This window comes from Papio anubis, chromosome 9, assembly GCF_008728515.1.
Source record: "Papio anubis isolate 15944 chromosome 9, Panubis1.0, whole genome shotgun sequence".
Classification (NCBI taxonomy): domain Eukaryota; kingdom Metazoa; phylum Chordata; class Mammalia; order Primates; family Cercopithecidae; genus Papio; species Papio anubis.
Genome location: NC_044984.1, coordinates 123,109,622 through 123,132,740, shown reverse-complemented (window position 1 = coordinate 123,132,740; position 23,119 = coordinate 123,109,622). Strand labels below are relative to the sequence as shown.

Below are 23,119 nucleotides of genomic sequence, written 5' to 3'. Positions count from 1 at the left end.
CACTTATAATGATTTTTTTTTAGAATGTTTTCTCTATAATTCATCGTTCTTTTGCTGGAGCTTTTAGCACATTCATGTGAGTTACAATGGATGTTTTACTTGGATTTATTTCTACCATATTATTTGTGCCATCTATTTGTCCATCCTGTTTTCTTTTTGTTTTGCTTTTTTAAAATTTCATTTTTGCCTTCTTTGCCTATTGTTTTCATACTCCGTTTTTCTAGAGCTACGGACAGCAGTTATGATCCTATTTTGTAGATGAGAAAACCGAGGCTTGCCATGGTTGCGGCTCATCCAAGATGGAGAGGTAAAGTGAGAACTGCCAGCAAGAGTCGGTTCAAGATTTGACTGGACGGTGTCAGCCATGTTGCTGATACTAGGATTATGGCCTTGGCTGAGGTCGTCCTTCCTGCCATGTGACTGTTCGAGTCATTTGCATTCCTGTGGGCAGGTGGGCAGGGGAAAGGCAGGTGCTGAGAGAGGCCACTGTCCAGCAACGGTGGCATGCCCGTGGCAAGGGGCCAGTGGCAGTCCGGAACCTCTCCTCAAGTGGCTCTGCCTGCATTTCCTCATCCCATCCCCCAGGGGCCACTCGGAAAGGCTGTCTCTTTCCAAGTCTAGGCAGGGAACAGATGGTCCACACAAACCTGGAACGTGCGGACTGCTGATCGAAGGGGCAGGTAGGGTTAAGGGAAAACAGTGTGAGCGGGGAAAGCATGCCAGGGCTTAGAGGTAGGCAGTGAGTTGGTCTGCATCCTCCAAACTCATGTCTTCCTGGAACCTCAGACTGTGAGCTTGTTTGGAAACAGAGTCCTTGCAACCCAGGGGCCTCTTCTCAACAGTTGCCTCTGAATCTAGGGCTATTGTTGGAAAATGTTTAAATAATATCTCCTTTTCAGCTCTGGAAAAATCCTTAAATGATGTACAAGTTCCTCTCTGATGTGCCTGGTTATCTTCCCTGTGCATCTTCTGTGGTTTTCCCACTGTTCACTCCACCCAGCCACTGGCCTCCCTGCTGGTTCCTGAACATGCCAGGTGCACACCTGCCCCAGGGCCTTTGCACATGCTGTTCTCTTTGCCTGAAGGCTCCTCCCCTACTTGTTTGCCTGATTTGTTCTTCCTGTCCTTCAGCTCTTTAATACAGTGGATCTCAACCCGGGCAATTTTGTCCCCCAGGGGACATTCGAGCATCTCTGGGCATCTTGGTTGTAACAAATGGGAGGATAGATTTGCAGCCGGTATCTAGGGGATGGAGGGTAGGATGCTGCTCAACGTCTTACAGTGTCTAGGCCAGTCCCCCACAACAAAGAATTAACCCACCCCACATGTCAATAGCACCGAGGCTAAGAATCCCTGCCTTGCTCAAATGTCAACTTCTCAAAGATTCTTTCTCTACCATTTCCTTTTTTTGTGTGTGAAACAGAGTCTCGCTCTGTCACCCAGGTTGGAGTGCAATGGCACCATCTCGGCTTACTGCAACCTCCGCTTCTCGGGTTTAAGTGATTCTCCTGCCTCAGCCTCCCGGGTAGCTGGGACTATAGGCATGCACTACCATGCCCGGCTAATTTTTGTACTTTTTAAAGCAGAGATGAGGTTTCACCATGTTGGCCAGGCTGGTCTCGAACCCTTGATCTCAAGTAATCCACCCACCTTGGCCTCCCAAAGTGCTGGGATTATAGGCGTGAGTTACCATGTCCAGCCTGACATTTCCATGTTAAATGGCAACTCCCCCGAACTTCCCTTCCCTCTTCCTTGCTTCCTCTCTCTAGATTGCTTACTGCCATCTGCTGCACTGCAGATTTTACCTGCTCGCTTTGGTTATTATGTGTCCTCCCTCATGAGAACCTAAACTCTAGGATGGCAGAGATTTTTGAATGTTTTGTTTACTGTTGTATCCCTAGGGCCTAACACCTGACACACAGTGGATACTCAATAAATAATAAATACGTGCTGAAGAATGAATGAATGAATCAGAGCTTGCAAACTGGTGGCCTCCCATCACATTTGGCCTACACAGTGTTGTTGTCTTTTTCAACAGAGACGGGGTCTTGCTCTGCTGTCCAGGCTGGAGTGCATTAGTGCAATCATAGCTCACTACAACTTCAAACTCCTGGGCTCAAGCAATCCTCTTTTCTCAGCCTTCCAAGTAGCCGGGACTACAGGCATGCACCACCATGCCCAGCTAATTAAAAAACATTTTTGTTTTAGAGATGGGGTCTTTCTATGTTTCCCAGCTTGGTCTCCAACTAAAGGGCTTAAGAAATTCTCCCTCCTTTGCCTCCCCAGTCTATGGAGCATTAAATGGCCAGAGCTGGTCTCAGCATCAATGGGGCAGAATGTTGCCAAGGTAACCACCACGTGTGGCCTTGGCAGGGAAAGGTGCTCAGGTATCTGGGTCACTGAACACTCCCTATGCTCAGGGGACACTCAGGGGTACCTGCTCACCCAGTGCCCCCAACACTACCCACCTATCACACACACATGCACACACACGCACACATGCATGCACACATACACGCATGCACACACACATGCACACACACAGGAAGAGATGAACTTTTATCAGTGATTGCTTACTTTATAACAACAGCAAACATTCATTGACTGACCACAGTTATCCAGGCACCATTCTAAGAGGCTCACATGGGTCATCTCTCTGAGTCCACGCTATAAACACAGGAGGGCACTGTTATATTTATCGTATCCACAGTGCAAATGAGAAAACCAAGGCGTGGACAGGTGATGTACCTTGCCCACGATCACACAGCTGGTATTCATAAGTCAGGATTTAAACACAGCCAGCCAACCCTAGAGATCTGCTCTCAGCCATGATTCTGAGCTGGCCCTGCACTCAGGGAGGCCTGCCTTCTCCTCCATCATGGACAGGCTCTATTTTCTCTCCCCATTGATGTTGGGGCTTTGGCCAGGAAAATATGAGCAGAAGTGACAGCCATGCTTGGACCAGTCCAAGCTTGGACTTAGGAAACGTGTACTCCTGCTAGTCTTTGGAACTTGACCATTAATAGCTACTTCCTCCCAACCCAGAAGCAAGAATAAATTGCAATCGTCTTGAACAACTAAACACTAGAGTTGTCTGTTACACAGTCTTGCTGACAGATTCATTCTGCTAAGAGATGGGATGTGGACAATCCTGACTGTAACTTTCAAGGGCTTTTACATGGCTTCCCCTCTCTTCCTTACCTCTCACTCACCTTTTCATCTTATTCTATTTTCTCTCCTGTTTAGGCAGAGGACACTGGTAAAGTTGAGAAGAAAGCAGGGATTGGCAGAGCCCTGATCCTGGCTTTAGGAGGCTTCCCAGGATGTGGGAAGGCCCCTGTCAGAGATTCTTGTCCTGGAGGGGCCACCGTTTCAGGACATTCACCAGGACCTGACTTTGGGACACTAGTTGAGAATCCCTTTCCTCTCGTCGCCTGTGCCTGTTCTCACCCCAGGGAACTTCTGGCTGATCTGGCATCTCCTGTGCAATGTGCCCTTCCCCTGCAGCGGCCAGAGCTGAAGTTTTACATTTTAAGGAGGTCTCTGGTGCAATTTCAGCAGTTCTCTCATTACTAAAAGTGCATTATAGCTACTTCTTTGACATCACTGGAAGAGCAGGAAGAAGAAAAAGGCAGAGAAAAGTCAGGGCTAAGCAATATTTCTGAGACTATGTCTATGCTCTTCCCCTCCCTTTTACATCTTGCCCGGTGAAATGATGGCCAAACAGAATTCAAATGGCCAGGCAGAAATTTGTTCTGTGATAAATCACACTTTATCCAGCTGACAATGCACAACGCTGCCAAGACTTGGACACATCTCCCGTCGTTCTCAGCTCGGGACTGCTGTCCATGCGGGGGGTTGGCAGCGCTCATGGGCTGCCTGGCCCGGCGTGGGGAGGAGGAAGGGGGGATGGCTGGTTGCCCGCCCCACGTGGGCCGAGGAGACAGGCAGGATGGAGGGTCAGGGCAGCAGGGACCCGAGAAAGGCATACTTTCTGACAACAGGACATGCTTCCTTGTAGGATCCAAATGTTGTGGTGAGGAACACAGGCTTGCATCTGCGTTGTGCTCGCGTCTGCTCTAGGATTCATTTTCCTCACCTACGAAACAAGGACTCTTTCTTTCAACCAGTACTTTCTGTGCCCCTCCTGTGTGCTCGGTGTTTCTAGGCATGGAGACACAGCAATGAGTGGGAGACACAGGATTTCATTTAGAGAGTGGGAATAGAGGATAACAAGTAAAAAGAAAATATAATTGTGAGCAATAAATGCTACAATAAAAATAAAATAAGAAAACATGACTGAGAAGGGTACAGAGACCTCTCTCGTGAGGTGACGTTTAGGCCGGAGATATGGGGGAAAAGGGTTCCAGGAAAAGATTCAATTAAGAAGCACCAACATATTTATTGATTGATTGATTTATTGATTGATTGATTTTGAGACAGAGTTTTGCTCTTATTGCCCAGGCTGGAGTGCAACGGCGCAATCTTGGCTCACTGCAACCTCCGCCTCCCGGGTTCAAGAGATTCTCCTGGCTCAGCCTCCCAAGTAGCTAGGACGACGGGTATCCACCACCATGCCTGGCTAATATTTTGTATTTAGGAGAGACGGGGTTTTGCCATGTTGGTCGGGCTGGTCTCGAACTCCTGACCTCAGGTGATCCACCCACCTTGGCCTCCCAGAGTGCTGGGATTACAGGCATGAGCCACCATGCCTGGTGACTAACATTTATTAAGTGTCTGCTGTATGCTAGTTTCTGTTCTAAGAGTTTATATGTGTAGAGTCCTTTCATCTTCACACAAACCATTTTACAGGTGAGGAAACCAAAGAACAGAGAAATCAAATAACTGGTCCAAGGTCTCACAGTGAACAGGAGTCAGAGCTGGATTTGAAAGCAACCATCTCGGTCCAGAAAAGCCTCACTTAACCTCTCCCTTATGCTGCGTGAGGGCCTGGAGGGAGGAATAACTGTGGCCTGTTCTAGAAAGAGAAAGCAGGTTGGCAGTACAAGGTCAGAGAAGTAGGCGGAGCGTGTCATACCAGGAGAGAGCAGCAGGTTTACCAGGAGAATTAAATAAGAAAGCCTACAAGTAGGGGAATTAGCCCAGTGCCCGCAAATAGCAGGGACACACTGAAAGCCTGTGGCCAGGTAGAAACCTCAGGCCTGGCAGATGGGAATCTGCAGAGGGCGGGGTAGACGGAAGGTGTTAGCCCCAGAAGGGTGTTTACAAGGGGGTTGGAAGCGGAGAGTGGGGAGAGGCTTCCAGGATGACAGCCTTAATCAGATCCGACCGCATCACGCACGCAGTTTCTCTCCCGCAGCTCCTGCCCCAGGTCACCCTCTGTACCATCTGCCTTCTTTCTCCTTAATAAGGCACTCGAGATCCTAAAGCCCTAAAACACAGAAGCAGACGCACAGGGAGGACGGCCATGTGAAGATGCAGGCAGAGAATGCGGTGATGCATCTACAAACCAAGGAAGGAATGCCCCGTTGCAGACACTGGAAGAAACAAGGTGTCTGCCAGCAGCCGTTGCCTGGGATTGTTCCTTAGAGGCCTTGGAAGAGGGGTGGCCCTGTCCACACCTTAACTCCAGACTTCTGGCCTCCAGAGCTGTGAGAAAGTAAGTATCTGTTGTTTAAGTCACCAGTCTGTGGCACTGTGTTGTGGCAGCCCTGGGAAACTGTGACAGGGTGTGGACACACCGCTCCCACCTGTGGCGGGCGATGCACTGTTTCAATAGCGTTACATGTCTGATATTTTCTTCCTGCATCCGTTTTCTGACTTGGAGTCATTCTTCTGAAGCTTCCTACACACAGACAGTGTTAATGGCCACGCCAGCGGTGCTGGGGCCTCTCACAGTCAATACAGGACCAACGCCTTCCTAGGAGAACCAACGGCCGGCATCTTGCGGGAAGACACCCAGAGAGTACCCCATTCTCCCATTCCTCTCCGCCCTTGGCTAGATCAGGAGCCATTGTTTGGAAAACCCATTTATGGGTGAGGCTGACATGGGCTATTTCCCTAACCCAGGCCACATTAGAAATGGAGTGGAGATGCTGGAACAGGGAACAAGCGGGTGGCAAAGAATAAGGGGGTGGAGAAGAGGAAACCCCACTGTCATCCCATGGAACTTCCTGTAGCCGCAGCCCTAGTTTCTTGGGGGGTCTTCCCTTGCCTCACTTCAGTTTAGAAGTTTGGCTGAAGCTCCGCCTCCAACCAGAAGAGTGAAATCATGTGACCATGGCCTAAGCCAATCAGGGCTTCTCATTCCCAGCCACAGCGATTGGCTCAGGGGTTAGCAGAGGACCTAAGCGGGAGCAATCAGAGGAGATCTCAGGATTTTGATTCAGGCCTGGCCAGGCAAAAGGTACATGCTCTTTTCTGCTAGATTTCTACCTGTAAAGATACCATCTGGGCCGGGCGTGGTGGCTCACACCTGTAATCCCAGCACTTTGGGAGGCCAAGGCGGGTGGATCACTTGAGGTCAGGAGTTCAAGACCAGCCTGGCCAACATGGTGAAACCCTGTCTCTACTAAAAATAAAAAATAAAAATAAAAAAAAATAGCCAGGCGTGGTAGTGCTCACCTGTAGTCCCAGTTACTCAGGAGGCTGAGGCAGATGAATCACTTGAACCCAGGAGATTGAGGTTGCAGTGAGCCAAGATCATGCCACTGCACTCCAGCCTGGGAGACAGGGTGAGAATCTGTCCCAAACAAACAAACAACAACAACAACAAGATGCAGTCTAGTAGCTGTCTGCACCCATGGCAGGACAGAACAACTTGTCTGAGACACTGATCAGCGTGGAGAATGCTGAGCCAAGTGACAGAAAGTCGGAAATAACATAAAAATACTGATTACTTCATTTGAGTCCCTGGATCCAGCCATCCCGGAAGCCAGGAAATCTCTTACTGTTCAGATATAGGAACCCCTAGATGTTTTCCCCCTTAATTCAGTTTGGGTCTGTTAACCAAAATCATCCTCTCAGATATAAGGGGTAATTTTGTTGGATATCTTCCCCAGCCCAGACCCATCGCTGCCACTCTTTCCACCAGCCTCTCAGCAAGGAGGACAAGAAGAGAAACATAAGAAAGGTATAAAAATGAGAAACAGGCTGGGCACAGTGGCTCACGCCTGTAATCCCAGCACTCTGGGAGGCCGAGGCAGGCAGATCACTTGAGGTCAGGAGTTTGAGACCAGCCTAGCCAACATGGTGAAACTCCATCTCTACTAAAAATGCAAAGAATTAGCTGGGCATGGTGGTACATGCCTGTAATCCCAGCTACTCAGGAGACTGCTTGAACCTGGAAGGCAGATGTTGCAGTGAGCTGAGATTGTGCCACTGCACTCCAATCTGGGTGACAGAGAGAGACTCTGTCTCAAAAAAAAAAAAAAAAAAAAAAAAAAAAAGAAAGAAAGAAAGAAAGAAAAAAGAAAAAGAAAAACATACAAAAAGTTGTCATTAGGCCCACAAAGCCTGGTCATGATTAATCCTCTAAGAGGAAGCCGAGTACTGTAAGAAGACAATTCAAAGCACACTGAGCAAGCAGCCTGGCTGAGTTTCAACTCAGATACATACACATTTGCTATTTAACAGTTTTGCTGCCCAGCATTCTCTTATTCTATTTTCTGCAACCATTTAAAAACTATTTCCAGGGGACCCTCTGCCCACATCCCCATGGCCGGTCTATGTGTTGAGGTCTTGGCCTCAGCCACACAGTTAAGTGGTGTCCATCACACTCCCCTGGCTGCAGGATTGGTTCAGGGATGGTCATGTGGCTCAGCCTGACTCAATGACAGAAAGCCCCAGGATTTCTGATTGAGTGACGGCAGTGTCTCATTTCTGCGGGACTTGAACCTGGGGAGGTGTGGATCTAGAGCCTCCAGGGGCCTCCATCTCAGGCTGAGAAGGCATCTGCACAGTTGAAGGCAGAGCTGAGAGGCGCAGAGAAATTGGTTTGTGAATCCACCTGTGCCTGAAGCCAACACCACCCTAGACCTTTTATTGAAAAGACAGTTTCTTCCTTTACTTATTAAGCCAATTTGAGGGTCTGAACTGTTCAACTACTGCACACTCCTTGATAAAGATATGATGGGTTGGCGTAAAATGCTGTTGAGACCAAACCCTGGTTCTCAAATTCATTCTAGCAGAGGGCTCAAAGTGGGACAGGAATGATAGGATCTGGCAGGAGAAAAACAAGCACCAGATAACTGGTTTCCAGAGCTACATCTTCCCCGAGGCAAACCAGATAACCCAGGTCTCAATCCGGACTCTATCCCGTGCTTCATGAACCTGACCAGAAACTTTTCATCAATGCGGAGACCAGCTGCAAGGTCCCTGGGACTTAAAAACCTCTCTTTCCATTTAAGCACACTCACATGGAGCCCTAGTTGGCTCAAGTAAAATCTGACTCATCAATAAACGGTCTTATCTTCCATAAAAGTCTTTTATGAGAACAGGATATTATGTGTGGCTTAAATGGGAGGGTCAGAACAACCTGATCTTTTTTGGCCAGTTCTAGAGTTCTAGGCCAAAAAAGGTTTGTCCATCAGCCTCTCCTAGGAATGAATGTGTGGCATAGCTCCTACCAGTCAAAGGTTTTGATTCTGTGCTTCCCATCGAACTTTCTGTGATGACGGAAATGTCCTATGTGTGTGCTGTCCAGTGCAGTAGACACTAGCCGCATGTGACTACTGAGCACCTGAGATGTGGCTAAAGTGACTGAGGAGCTGAAATTTTCATTTTTTTCAATTCTAACTAATTTAAATAGCCACACACGGTTAGTGGCTGCCATACTGGGCCACACAGCTATAGGTAAATCTTAATATCAATCTGTGAGGACAGCATATTCCCATACTTGCCTGAGCCTGCTGGGAATCTGAGGCCACATGGGCCTGGTGATCAGGCAGACCTGAGTTCAAATCTAGGCTCTGCTACTAACCAGCTGTGTGGCCTTGGGACAGTCACTCAGCTTCTCTGGGCCTGAATTTTCACATTTGTAAAATGGGACTTAAGTAGTACCCACCTCATACTTTCTAGAGTGATCTACTTAAACCACAAACAAGAATATCCTGCAGTGTCATATTGCTCTGAGAGTAAAACAAAATTCTGAACAGACTCCAAGGCCTTGGACAACCTGGCCCTGCCTATTTCATCCATCTTAATGTTTTCTCTTCCTCTTCTTACTCTTCATCCTCCTTCATCCTGGCTGTTCTTTTGTTCCTTGGACATGGAAAGCCTGTTCATACCCCAGGGCCTTTGCACTTGATGTTCTGTCTGCTTGGACAGCTCTTTTCTAAGCTCTTGGCATTTAGATCTCAGCGCAAATGCTACCTCCCCCGAGAAGCTTCCATGATGGTTGACCATGAACTAGCCCTTTGAATTCTTTCCTCATCCCATTACCCTCTTGGTTTTCCCCATAGTATCTACAATATTTGAAATGAACTTGCTTTTATGTTTGTTCACCTATATACTTTCTATCTCTGCTATTACAGATAAATTTGTGAAAGCGGGGTTCTGGTGCAGTTGGTTCATGACTGTATCCCCAGAGCATGGTACGTGCTCAGTAAATATCTGTGAAGAGAATGAGAAAATCATAGCTTTGATGAAAGGATTATGACTGTAAAGACTATGGCTGCAAAGCAGGATGTTAGTGGGTGTCATGTCCATAAAGGCCCCAAATGTGCTTACAGGGCTTTGCCTGGCCACTTGTGCTCCTATGAACCACCACGAGAAGAATGTTCTCAAGGTGCTGCTGCCTTTTGCCACCAAAATGAGATACATAGAACTAACCCAAACCCTAAACAAACCTGGATCCCAGCCCACACAACTGGCACGCTGAGGCAGGGCTGCTCTACTTAACCCAGGGGCCCCTGAGGGAGAAACCAGTGCTTGCTGTTGTAAGTTGCTGAGATGTCAGGTTGTTTTGTTATGCAGCATTATCACAGCAATAGCTGCCTAATGCAAATCTAGCCTCCCACGGATTAAATAAAGACCCAAGTCCACTAGCCAATACAGTGTGGAGAACTCTCTGCTTTGAACAGCTCTCAGCTCTCAGCAGAGCTTACTGAATATTGCAGCTGCCATGACCCCCATTACCAGTGCCACCTGACAATTGTTGAGGACTTACTATGTGCCAGGTGTGTCACACACCTTTTCTTTTTCAATCTTTGAGTAGCATCTATGCAATATGACTCTTAGGATCTCCATATCTGAGATAAGGACACTGAGGCTCAGAGAAGTTGACTTCCCCAAGATCACTCAGAAGGTAAGTGACAGAAAGACGTAACAGGAGTCTGTCTGAGGCCAAAGGCAGTGGCCCTTTCTTCCAGGTTAAGTCACCACACTGGGCACTTTAATGGCAATGAGTGTCCTCCCACAGGAGACTGGAGACCCTGTGGTGTTTGCTCAGCCTAGGGCAGGACTTCTCAACCTCAGCATGATTGACATTTGGGGTCAGATAATTCTTTGTTGTGAGGCTGTCCTGGAATTGCAACACCCTTAACTTCTAACCACCAGATGCCAGTAGCCTCTGCCCCAGGTGTGACAACCAAAAATGTCTCCAGACATTGCTAGATGTTCTTAGGGGGGTTCAACCATCCCACAGAGAACCACTGATCGAGGGCTGCCTGGGCAGGAGGAAGAGCTGACACAAAGGCATCGTCCTGCATGCTTGAGATGGACGACTGCATTCAGACTCACACCCGCCTTCTGGGGTACGCCTGGGTCTTTCCCTGTTTTGCAGATGAAAGAACTGAGGCTTAAAGAAGAACTTGTCTGTGGCAGAGTTCAAGCTCTTAAACATGCCATTTAAACTGCACTTTGAATCACAGACGGAGGGAAGCGGGCGCTAGAAGAGCCCTGCAAGGAAAGAGCGTCCTCGCTTTATAGCAGGGACCCCAGGTCCACAAAGGGGCCACGGTAGGGCAATGTCGCCCAGCTTGGCTTGGAGCCCGGGACTTCTGGATTCCGGGAATTTCTTTGTTCTCTTTAATGTTTTTTTATCTGAGAATCAAATGGCTCTTGAGGATAAAGACCTTCCAGGGGTTCTTCCAAAGCCTCTCAGTCATGACAAGTACAAATAGAAAACTTCTGCCCACCCTGCTGCTTAGGGAGGGATGCCACCTGAAAGCAGAAATGCATTCTGTAGATGCCCTGAAAACTTGGGGCTGTTGCCAAAGGACTTCACACTCTCAGGGACTCGGAGCCTACAAAATCAACAGTAGGTTCAGCACAGAGAAAGTTTAGCGCTGACGGGAGCCCGAGCTCAGGGCAACGATCAGGCTGTTGGCTGAGCAAGGTTGCTCTCCATGTGCCAGAGCTAATGCAGGCACCTGTGGTCACTGCGGAAAAGCCAGGCCTGCTCGTTGCCCAAATGCATTATTTTTAGCTCTGCACTACGATCCATTAGCTGGAATCGTGCCCTGGAGGTCAGATGGGCTGCACTGGAAATTCAATAGACGAACTTTCTCTAATGATATTTTAAATCTCAGCATCCCCACCCTGTCCTGGGCAGTGCCTAGCAACCCATGGCTGCAGGAGTCTTGGGGAAGGCACATGCAGGGCTGAGGACCAGGGTGGGGGCACCCAGGGAGCACAGGGTGGGGTATCGTGTGTCAGTGTCATTAGGGTGAGGGGATATACATAGGGTGCTTTCCAAATAGGAGGTACAGCCAGGTCCAGGCATTAATAATCATTATTCTCCTTGCTAAATGACTCCAGTGTCCCCTCCTTGAGGACCACCCCATGCCCAGTAGCCCCCACCCAAGCCCCTCTCCAGCACAGTGTCCTATTCATGGCGCCCATCATCTCCACAAGATTCTCATGCATTTTCTTATTATCTGCTTCTCTCCATCACTAGCAGGCTGCTTCCTTGAGGGCAGGGACTGCTTTTGTTCTACTGATTGCTGTGTCCCTGATACCAGAATGGTACCTGGAAAATGGCCAGCACATCTGTGTTTAATAGCTTGTCATGTGACCTGTGAAAAACACAGACTGGATATTGCTAAATCTGTGACACCACACTAAGAAAACCACTGCCAGGTAATCTGTGCCACGTCATCAACTGCAAGCAAGACACACCTTTATGTCAAAGATGTTTTAAAGCTTGGATCCCATAGATGAGATCCTCTGTGATGGACACTTGGGCATTGCAAGTGCTTGTCTGTATTGCATATTTTTCTTCCTATTATTGTTCCTGGGGTCATTGTTGGGCAAGTCATGGCCCTTGGCCCTTCTCCAGGTGCTGCTCCTTCACCTCTTGAATGTGAATCAACCAAGAGGCCGACATCCAGGGTTCTCTCCCATTCAGATGTTATGACTCTTATTAACCTGCACATCACAGACCAGACTCCTCAGCCCTTATCATTCTTTCACACTGCACACTGGCCTGGCTTCATTTTCCAAGTGCTCCAAGGCAGAGATATTCATGAGGCATTGCAAGGTGAGAGAAGGAACAGGCAGAAACGCATAAGGACATGGCTCTATTTCTGTAAGACAAACCAGGACTGAAAAGCCCTTATACATGTGTGTTGCGTTGTGTAGACACATGTGTGTGGGCATGTGTATGTGTGTGTATAGATTTGCCAATAAGCCAGTTTGTGGTTAACAAAAACAGTATGTAAGTTATCTTATTCTTAAAATATTATCTCTGTATGTGGGTATATGTGTGTAAGAAATGATTACCAAAATGTTTACAATGATTTTCTAAGGGCGATGGGAGTAAAGGTAGTTCTTTCTTTCTTAGAGTTTTCTGGAGCAATTATTATTGTAGACAAATTATATACATTACTTACATAATCAGAAAAAATACCCACCAAATTATTTCAGGGTGATTAAAAAGCCTACAAAAATAAATGAAATAAAATAGGTATGTATATCATCACTTATATAGTTATCCTTGCTGGGAATGCAAATTTGAATCTAAATGAAGAAATATCAGGAAATCTCAAATGAGGAATATTTTATTTAAAAAGTAAAAAAAGGACTGTATTTCTCAAGAGTATTCTGTGTCTTAAAAGACAGGGCAATGCTAAGGACCTGCTTCAGCTTAAAGGAGACTAGAGTACGTGACAATTAAATGTGCATGTGAGCCTAGATTGGATCTTGTACTGCAGAAAAATATGCTCCACAAGACATGGTTGGCCAACTGACAAAACTGGAAAACAGAATATGGATTAGATAATGTATTGTATCAACATTAAATTAACTGAAGTTGATGACTAAGGGTATGTAAAAGAATATTCTTATTCTTAGGAAATATACACTGAAGTAGTTAGAGTTAAAAGGCCTTGATATATGTAACTTACTCTGAAGTGGTTCAGCAACAAATCAATCAATCTATTCAATCATCTATCTATCTATCTATCTATCTATCTATCTATCTATCTTCTATCTATCTAAATCTGCCATCTATCTAATCTATCACTTATCTATCTAACCTATCACCTATTTATAAATCATCTATTAATCATCTATCTTATCTATCTCCCTTCCTCCATCTGTCCACCCACCCATCTATTCACCTATCCACCCATCCATCCATCTATCCATCTACCTGCCTACCTGTCTATCTGTCTATCGAGAGGATGGGAAGAGAGAAAGAGAGAGAGACTGAAACTATGAAAAAGCAAATGGGTAAATATTGATAACAGTAGAACCTCAGTAAAGGGTATATAGTATAATTTGTCCAGTCATTGCAACCTTTGAGATAAGTTTGAAATTCCAAATAAAAAGTAAAACGTTAAGCAAAATTTGAATGTACACAGACTATATAGCCTAATGGCCAAGAGCTTTTGGCCCTCTAGCTAGAATCCCTTCTCTGCCATGTGCAAGTTGTGTGACCTCAGGCAGGTGGCCTCCATTTTCTGAGCCTCAGTTTCTTCTACTATAAGACAGAATTAATAATAGCGATAATGCAGATATTGTGAGTAGTAAATGAGTTGGTATGCACAATAAAGTCTCCCACGTTTGCCTCTTCTGTTTGGCTGTGAGTCCTGAGAGGTTCACTTTCTTCATCTGTTTCTTCCTTACCAAAATCACAGAACCTTAAATGTGGTAGTTGGTTAATAAATGTTGGCTGAATGAATTGAGGCGGAAAAGAGGAAGAAAGAAAAGAAAGAAGGAAAGAATGAAGGAAAGCAAAAGGAAAAGCTAGAAAGTAAAATCATAAAACCCAAGTCCTCCTGAACCTCGGCCTCCACGTTTGCACACTGGAGTCCCACCTACACACACTCGAGTGCTTACACGGGCCAAGGAGATCATGGAAGTGGACCAAATATAAGGCAACTGTGACAAATCAGAAGATGCTGGTGGGAGCTAAGCCATGAGGATGCAAATGCATTAGAATGATACAGTGGACTTTGGGGGTTTGGGGGGAACTTTGGGGGCGGGGGGCGGGGGGCGGGAGGCAAGGGATGAAAGACTACAAATAAGGTGCAGTGTATACTGCTCGGGGGATGGGTGCACCAAAAATCTCACAAATCACCACTAAAGAACTTACTCATGTAACCAATTATCACCTGTACCCCAATAACTTATGGAAAAATAAAACAATAAATAAAGGGCACCCCACAGTGTTGCCAGGAAAGCACACTGTAGCTCTGCCAGATCTGCTGGATTTTCCCCATAAGCTGGAGGGGAAACCCTCAGATATGACTTGTGAGAACGCAAAATGGTACAGCCACTTTGGAAAAATTTTGGCAGTTTCTCAAACATTAAATGTAAGGTAACCATATGACCAAGCCATTCTACTCCTCTGTGTCTACTCAAGACGAATGGAAATGTACGTCCACACAAAGGCATGGATGTGAATATTCATTGCAGCACGATTCATAAATAGATGAAATATTTAAAAAGTGAAAACAACCCAACTGGGTAGATGGATGAACACAATCTGGTATATCCATACAGTGGAATATTATTCCGCAATGAAAGAAACAAATGACTGCCCCATGCTACCACGTAGATGAGTTTCAAAAACATAACGCTAAGTGGAAAAAGTGGACACAAAAGACCGTGTATTGTATGACGCCATTCACGAGAAATGCCCACAGCAGGCAAATCTATAGAGACAGAAACCAGCTTAGTGACTGCCAGGAGCCGGGGATGGGAATGGGGATTAACTGTGACAAAAATGTTCTAAAATCGGATCATGGTGATGGTTGCCAAACTTAGCATAATGTACTAAAAATCGCTGAATTGTATATTTGCAATGAGTTGCATCCAATTCTTATATTTTTAAGCAATGCTGTGCATATCACACAACGTATACTTGTCAGCCTCCAGTCTTAATTCCTGATCTACCTAATCAGAGGATTACATGAGATGACCAGAGTTGACTCTGAGTTATTAAGCCCTTACTATATGCTGGCTGGTGGGTCATGTTCTCTGCTGCATTTATAAAACTGATTAATCCTCATGCGGACCTTCTGAATTAGGAACTATGCTTATCCTCATTTTACTAAGAAGGAGACTGAGTACTGGAGGGAACGCTGTATGATTGACCCAAGGCTGCATAGCTTGAATGTGGCAAAGCCATGAGGCATTCTTTGGGAGGCATTCTCCATGATACACTTGCGTTTCAGCACATTGTACAAACAGAGCCCAGGCTGTTTTTGTTCTGAAAGGTCTTTTCAAAGGTGTTTTATATAGTGGACAGTCTTGGAAGACAGACAGTGCCTTCTTCCAGAGCAAAGGGCAGACATGTTTGAGGTCCAGTATGATAAAGGCATTGTCTCTTTGGGGAGGTCAGGCAGGATTCCTGCCCGTCTTGTCAGGTTGGCCTGCTTTAACAGAACACCGTAAGTCAGGTGGCTTAAATGACACACATTTATTTCTTACAGTTCCGAAGACTGGGAAGTCTGAGATCAGGAGGCCAGAATGGTTGGGTTTTGCTGAGAGCCCTTCTGGTTTGCAGACTGCTGCCTTCTTGCTATATCACCACATAGTAGAGAGACAGCAAGCTCTGGTCTCTTTTCCTCTTCTTATAAGAGTACTACTGCCATCATGGGGCTCCACCCTCACTGAAGCCTAATTACCTCCTAAAGGCCCTACCTCTGATACCATTGCATTGGGTGTTAAGGGCTTCCACATATGAATTCAGTGTGGGACACAAACATACAGCCCATTATACCACCCATGATAAAAGATGCATGTTCTCAAAGGCCAGGATTCCTCCCCTGAAACCCAATCCACTACATGTGCAAGTGTCACTGGCCCCTCTGCATAACCCGGTGGGAACTGAAGCCCAGGCAACTGGTGCAGAAAGATGCTGGTACAGTGGCTGTCCTTTGTCTCTGACCCCGGGGTCTTGTGTCTTCTGCCAGCATCTACAAAACTGTGACAGTTTGATTTGCCAGTTTACACTAGGGTGCCATCTCAGAGCCTTCAGAATTCTCAACAGAACTCTGAACTGCCTAAATCCAAAACCTCATGGGCCTACTGCAGACTAGGCACTGATTAAATATCAATTCCCTCCCCTCTTCTCTCCATGGCATTCTGAGCTGTACCCAACTAGCACTGCAAGCATCGTTGATCTCTCCAGACCCAAGGCCACAAGCCAAGCCTGGTCCTACGGACTGTGCTTACATACATTGAGCCTGCCTGCTCCGATGTCCTCACCCTGCTGACTCAAGATTTCACATTGCTTTGTCAACAGCCAGGGGTATCAACTCTGGATTCATTTCAGGAGGCAATTTTCTGTTTGAATACATTTATTTCCCTAAAGATACTGATTATAATTCCTGGAGATATTAGTAATGGACTCCATGTCAAAATTGTTTTAAGAGTAGCTAAGGATTGCTGTGTATACAGCTGCGATAAATTTTGGGTTGTTTCCTTCTTGGTTTTTGTAGGCTGAAAGATAGGTTCTTTACCTCTAGAAAAGTTATCAGTGCTGAAGGTGTCCTATCAACACGTTACATTCATCAAGGGTTCTGGCTTTTAGGGGACTTGCAAATCAGTGACAAAGGTCAATGACCAACAAGGACCTGTGCTGTCCACTGTGGGAGCCACAAGCCACACATGGCTATGAAGCACTGAAAATGGGGTTAGTTTCGATTTCAGTGTGCTGTTAGTATAAAACACACACTAGATTTCAAAGACTTAGTGTTAAAAAAAAAGTAAAATATTTCATTATTAATGTTCATATTGATTACATGTAGACATGGTAATGTTTTAATATAATGGGTTAGACACAATGCATTACTACAATTAAATTCAACTTTTCTTAAAACTTTTTTTGAACATGGCTATTAGAAAATTAAACATTTCATATGTGGCTCAGGCTGGGCACGGTGGCTCATGCCTGTAATCCCAGCACTTTGGGAGGCCGAGGTGGGTGGATCACGAGGTCAGGAGATTGAGTTCAAGGTGACACCACGTCTCTACTAAAAATTCAAAAAATTAGCCAGGCGAGGTGGCGGGCGCCTATAGTCCCAGCTACTTGGGAGGCTGAGGCAGGAGAATGGCGTGAACTCGGAAGCTGGAGCTTGCAGTGAGCTGAAATCGCACCACTGCACTCCAGCCTGGGTGACAGAGTGAGACTTTGTCTCAAAAAAAAAAAAAAAATCATATGTGGCTCATATTGTGTTTTCACTGGACAGTGTGGTTTAGAACTTCATCCCCCTTTTCTTCTTCCTCCCATTGGTCTTGTGGTCTTTCTGTTAAAGCACTGTGGATTCAAGGCCACCATCAGCCCGTATATCACTTTTGGGTAAATTAGGGAAAAAGCCCTTCCTTGAGATAGTACCTCCGACAGCCAGAAGAATCGTCATAGTATACAGACGTTGCTGGAATGCTTACTGCCACCTACTGGAATGCTGTCATGGTTGAGTGTGGACGTCACTGTGTGATGGTGGCGTTGAACACAGTGGACAGTCTAGTACGGTGGTCTGTTGCTTGTTCTGAGAGTGGGGTTTGGGGAGAAGTATTTTTCCATGTCATTTTCCCACCTCAACAGTTCGTAAACTTCTCTTCTAGTCAGACATGGAGTTTTAAACACCAGAGAAAAGGCTGACTGCTATCTGTCAGACTCGATTTGAGGGAAACAAAAATCACTACCTGCATGCTTTTTTTGATATTTGTTTTTTCCTGGATGTGTTTCCAGGGATTACAGAAAAATACAGAGAGAGACGAAATGCTTCATTTCTGGCTTGGTAAAGCCCTCGCATTGCCTTATTCTTTAAGCAAGCATTGTGGTGTAGCATCATGACTGATGATGGGAAACACCAAGAATTGCAGTTCTTCCTCCAAAAAACTTAAGACTCTAGAGCACACATTACTTTAGGGAAGCCTTTTCTGGAAAGAGCAAAATGCTGGATATTTTAGACTTTCTAAGCCATGTGGTTTCTGTCAACTACTCAATTCTCCTGTGGTAGCCCCCAAAGCAGCTATAGGCAAAATGGAAGTGAATTTGAGTGGCTGTGTCCCAATAAAACTTTATTTACAAAATAGGCAGTGACTAGGTTTGGCCCACGGCTCATGGTTTGCCAACCCCTACTCTAGAAGAGTCCTTTTAAACAATTACCCCATGGGCCAACCCACAGCACACATGTATTTTGTTTTTTATTTTTTTGTCCATTAAAAAAATTATAATTTGATGCTAACTTTGAAAAACAAGGTGGTTGTCATTGTTATTGTTGTTTTTACCAGAAATCTAGATTTTCCATTCTTTTGAAGATATAAAATACTGAAATCCCACTACCTCATGACCACAACTGGTTATAGCAATTTCCTTGCTGGGAAAGACAAAGAGCAGCATCTTGGCTGCCCTTCTAGAACAGGCAGATCCAATTTACCACTTCACTTGCTGAAGTCACCTGCTTAGCTACAGTAGGCATTCAGAGGTTGACTCATAGTCCAAAGCACCACTCATGGTTCACCAAGGGATGAGTGGGGAAAGAGAATGTGGTACATAAACACAATGGAAGACTGTTCAACCTTAAAAAAATAAAGAAATCCTATTACTTGTTAGAACATGAATGAACCTACAGGACATCATGTTAAGTGAAGTAGACCAGGCACAGAAAGACAAATACTGCATGATCTCATGTACATGTGGAATCTAGTGAAGCTGAACTGATAGGAGCAGAGATAGAATGGCACTTACCAGGGGCTGGGGAAGGGGACAGTTGTGCAGATATTGGTCAAAAGATATAAAATATCAGTTGGACAGGAGAAGGAATATGTTCAAGAGTTTTTTTTGGTGCAATATGTTGAATTTAGTTACTAATGATATATTCTTTTTTTTTTTTTTCTTGAGATGGAGTCGCGCTCTGTCACCCAGGCTGGAGTGCAGTGGCACGATCTCGGCTCACTGCAACCTCTGCCTCCTGGGTTCAAGTGATTCTCCTGCCTCAGCCTCCTCCCAAGTAGCTGGGACGACAGGTGCACACAACCATGCCCAACTAATTTTTGTATTTTTAGTAGAGATGGAGTTTCAGCATGTTGGCCAAGCTGGTCTAGAACTCCTGACCTCAGGTGATCCACCCACCTCAGCCTCCTAAAGTATAGTAATATATTCTTGAAAATTGCTAAGAGAGTAGATTATGTTCTCATCACACAGAAAAAGATAAGTATGTGAGGTTATGCATATGTTAATTATTAGGTTGGTGCAAAAGTAATTGTGGATTCTGCCATTTAAAAGTAATGGCAAGAACCACAATTACTTCTGCACCAGCCTAATAGCTCAATTTAGCCATTCCATAATGTATATGTATTTTAAAATAATATGTTGTACATTATCTATAGATGTATGCACACACACAATTTTTAATTGTGAAATAAAGGAGGAAAGACAAGAATTAACCAAAAACACTAACTAGGTTGGCATGATGTGAAAACAAACAGATGGCAATGGAAACGTTGAGTGGATCAGCTGGAAGTGTGTTGCACATAAGCCTCTATATAGTTGACCCTCGTATATTTCAGTATAAATGTCCCTAGCAAATGGGATGTCCAAGTGAAGTTCCCAGCAGTTCCATCCAGCTGGCTGTGGAATGACTTACTTTGATAACATCCTCGTCTGTGGACTTGCATTCCACCGACTCTGAGATGTCCATCACGGCACTGTTCTCCTCCACAGAGACCACCTTGATAGGCATGGCAACTGTCTTTCCTGTGAGTATGGCAGTGTTCAGAATGTCAGTGTCCTGCCAAAAAGAACCAAACACACTGGGGTCAAGGGAGATATTCCATTCTGTTGGGAACTGGACGATTCTAGGGGGGAACCTCCCGGGGTAAACACCAGGCTGACCTTGTTTGGACAAGACACACTGTACCGTTTCTACACCGTACCAGGACTTGGAATAAAGGGTTATTCTTTGGAACAATTGACCAAGAATGTTCAACAGTTTACTTTTAGTTTATTTATGATCATCTTCCTAGTTTTCAACAACAATCAAAAAGTATTTATTCTTTTTCTTTATTGCAGAGACCAAGTAGAAGTAATATATCAGTTAGGTTTTGGTTGTAAGCAACAGAAACTAACTCTGGGTACTTTGAGCAAGCATAGTAGGTTGAATAATGTTTTCCTCTCACTTCCTGCAAAAGATATCCATGCTCTAGTCTCTGGGATCTGTAAATATGTTACCTTATATGGTAAAAGGGACATTGCAATTGTGATTGAATTAGGATCTTAAAATGGAAGGATAATCCTGGATTATCTAGGTGGATCCAGTCATCCTAAAGTCCTATAAGAGGGAGTCATGAAGGTCAGAGGAAGAGGAGGAGATGTGGCAGTGGAGGCAGAGGTCAGGGTGATATGGCCATGAGCCAAGAGATATGAACAGTCTCTAGAAGGAACAGATTTTCCCTCAGAGCTTCCAGAAGGAGTGCAGCCCTGCCAACATCTTAACTTTAGCCCCTTAAGACTTGCTTCAGACTTCTGTCCTCCAGAACTGTAGGATAATACATTTGTGTTCATTTGTCATCGCAGCATCAAGAAACTAACACAGATCCTTATGGACTAGATCCTGGATTGCTCCCAGCAACAAAGGAAGAGCTAAAGAAGGCTTTGCAAAGTCCAGATCACCTTCCAGGATATGAAAAGCAGGATATAGCGGGCAGTGTCTCCCGAATAAGGTGGAATGAATGTCTTCAACCATTGCTTTTTCTTCTTTTTTTTTTTTACTTTATATATAAGGGAAATTTATTCACTCATGTACCTGAAATGCCTATAGCATGGGATATGATTGCATCCAGAGGGCCAAACAATATCGTATATACTGTCAGTTTTCTTGACATCTTTTTTCCCCCTTCATCTCTCCTTCCCCCATCTTCAACCATTTCTAGTCTTTTTTTTTTTTTTTGAGATGGGGTCTCACTATGTTGCCCAGGCTGGTCTTGAACTCCTGGCCTCAAGTGATCCTCCCACCTTGGCCTGCCAAAGTGCTGGGAACATAGAACATAGGCAAGTGTCACCATGCCCAGATAATTTTAATTTTTTACTTTTCTTGTAGAGACAGGATCTTGCTATGTTGTCCAGGTTGGTCTTCAACTCCTAGCTTCAAGTGATCCTCCTGCCTCAGTCTCCCAAAGTGCTGGGATTACAGGCATGGGCTGCCATGCTTGGCACCTTCATTTTTTAAAAAATGAAGACTAAAGCAAAGCAAACTGCCTTCCTCTGTTGCTCCATGGGAGCCCATTCCATCACAGCCAATGGGGACTTTGATTTATCCTGCTCGGATGGCTTCATGCAAAACTATCAGCATCACACCTCTCATGGATGTTGTGATTTGCAAGATGATGATGAAAATACCTTCTATTTGATTTTGTAGGATACTACTTGATTGCCTTTTTATAATTCTTTTCTTTATGGACAGATGAAAATGAAAAAGGGCCTTTGGCTTTGGGACATCTAATGATGCCAGTTTCTCCCAAAGTCCCTCTCCAGAAACACTGCTCTGGTGTAAAGCAGGAGATGGAAAAAGATTTTCTCCCTTCTTTTTCCAGGGAAGCAATTGACACAAAAATGACCTTTTGCGTTAAACAAGAGCACAGCTGAAAGAGTTATGAGTTTTAAGTAGAGCCTCGGCCTCTCTCTGATGCTTTTGCATCAGCCAGCAGTTACATCACCCTCGGCTGTGTCTTCTCCTGGGTCCATGGGATTCCTGGAGCTGGGCTGCAATCCGGGCAGCTTGCACAACATCTATTATGGAGGCTAAGAATACTTTAGAAATTCCCCAGGTCTATTTTCGGGTTCATTACAGGTAATGTGCTCAGAGTTCAATCTTTACATTTTCTCTCTCAGAATGGTCTTTGGCTAATGGCTTTATTAAAGCAGTACATTCCCTCATGGATTGTGATTAGTTTTCTAACGGTTGTTGCAATTACACACACACACACACACACACACACACATTCACGCACTCTACCTAATACTCCCTATCCCTAAATTGCACTCCACCAAAATTAAGATGGGTTGGATATGTGTGTGTGTGTGTGTGTATGTGTGTGTGTGTGTGTGTGTGTGTGTATATTATTTATTTATTTATTTATTTTTTAGACGGACTCTCACTCTGCCACCCGGGCTGGAGTGCAGTGGCCGGATCTCAGCTCACTGCTAACTCCACCTCCCGGGTTCACACCATTCTCCTGCCTCAGCCTCCCGAGTAGCTGGGACTACAGGCGCCCACCCCCATGCCCAGCTAATTTTTTGTATTTTTAGTAGAGACAGGGTTTCACCATGTTAGCCAGGATGGTCTTGATCTCCTGACCTTGTGATCCACCTGCCTTGGACATGCATATTTTTCACTGACCAATATCAATTTCAGGAGCAGAGAATTAATAGTCATAGAAATAACAAATCATAAAAGGAAACTTTGGCCTCCAGAATAACCTGGCTGTGACATGGAGGAAGTTCCCTGTATTTAAAATCACTCTTCTGGCTGGTAGTTTGGTGTCTATGACTTGGTGGGCCCTGGAGTCTGGACTCCTGGATTCCACTCCTTGCTTTCCCATTAACTCCCTGCGCAATCCTGATCACATACCATATCTCTTGAAATCTTTGTCTCTTCATTTTGCAAATTAGCGGGGGTTGGGCTATGTCATCTGTCTTTTTGACTGTTGAATCCTAGACTGTCTTAGTTCATTCAGGCTGCTATAAGAAAATATCACAGAC

General features: G+C 45.2%; 1 protein-coding gene across 1 annotated transcript in view; it reads right to left on the bottom strand.

Moving 5' to 3' along the window:
* TMEM132C (transmembrane protein 132C) overlaps nucleotides 1–23,119 on the bottom strand; it is a 430,548-nt gene that overhangs the window by 18,952 nt on the left and 388,477 nt on the right. Inside the window, exon 5 of the mRNA XM_021923141.2 lies at nucleotides 20,007–20,150. Within this exon, the coding sequence (XP_021778833.2) occupies nucleotides 20,007–20,150 (144 nt within the window). The remainder of the gene's footprint in view (nucleotides 1–20,006; nucleotides 20,151–23,119) is intronic.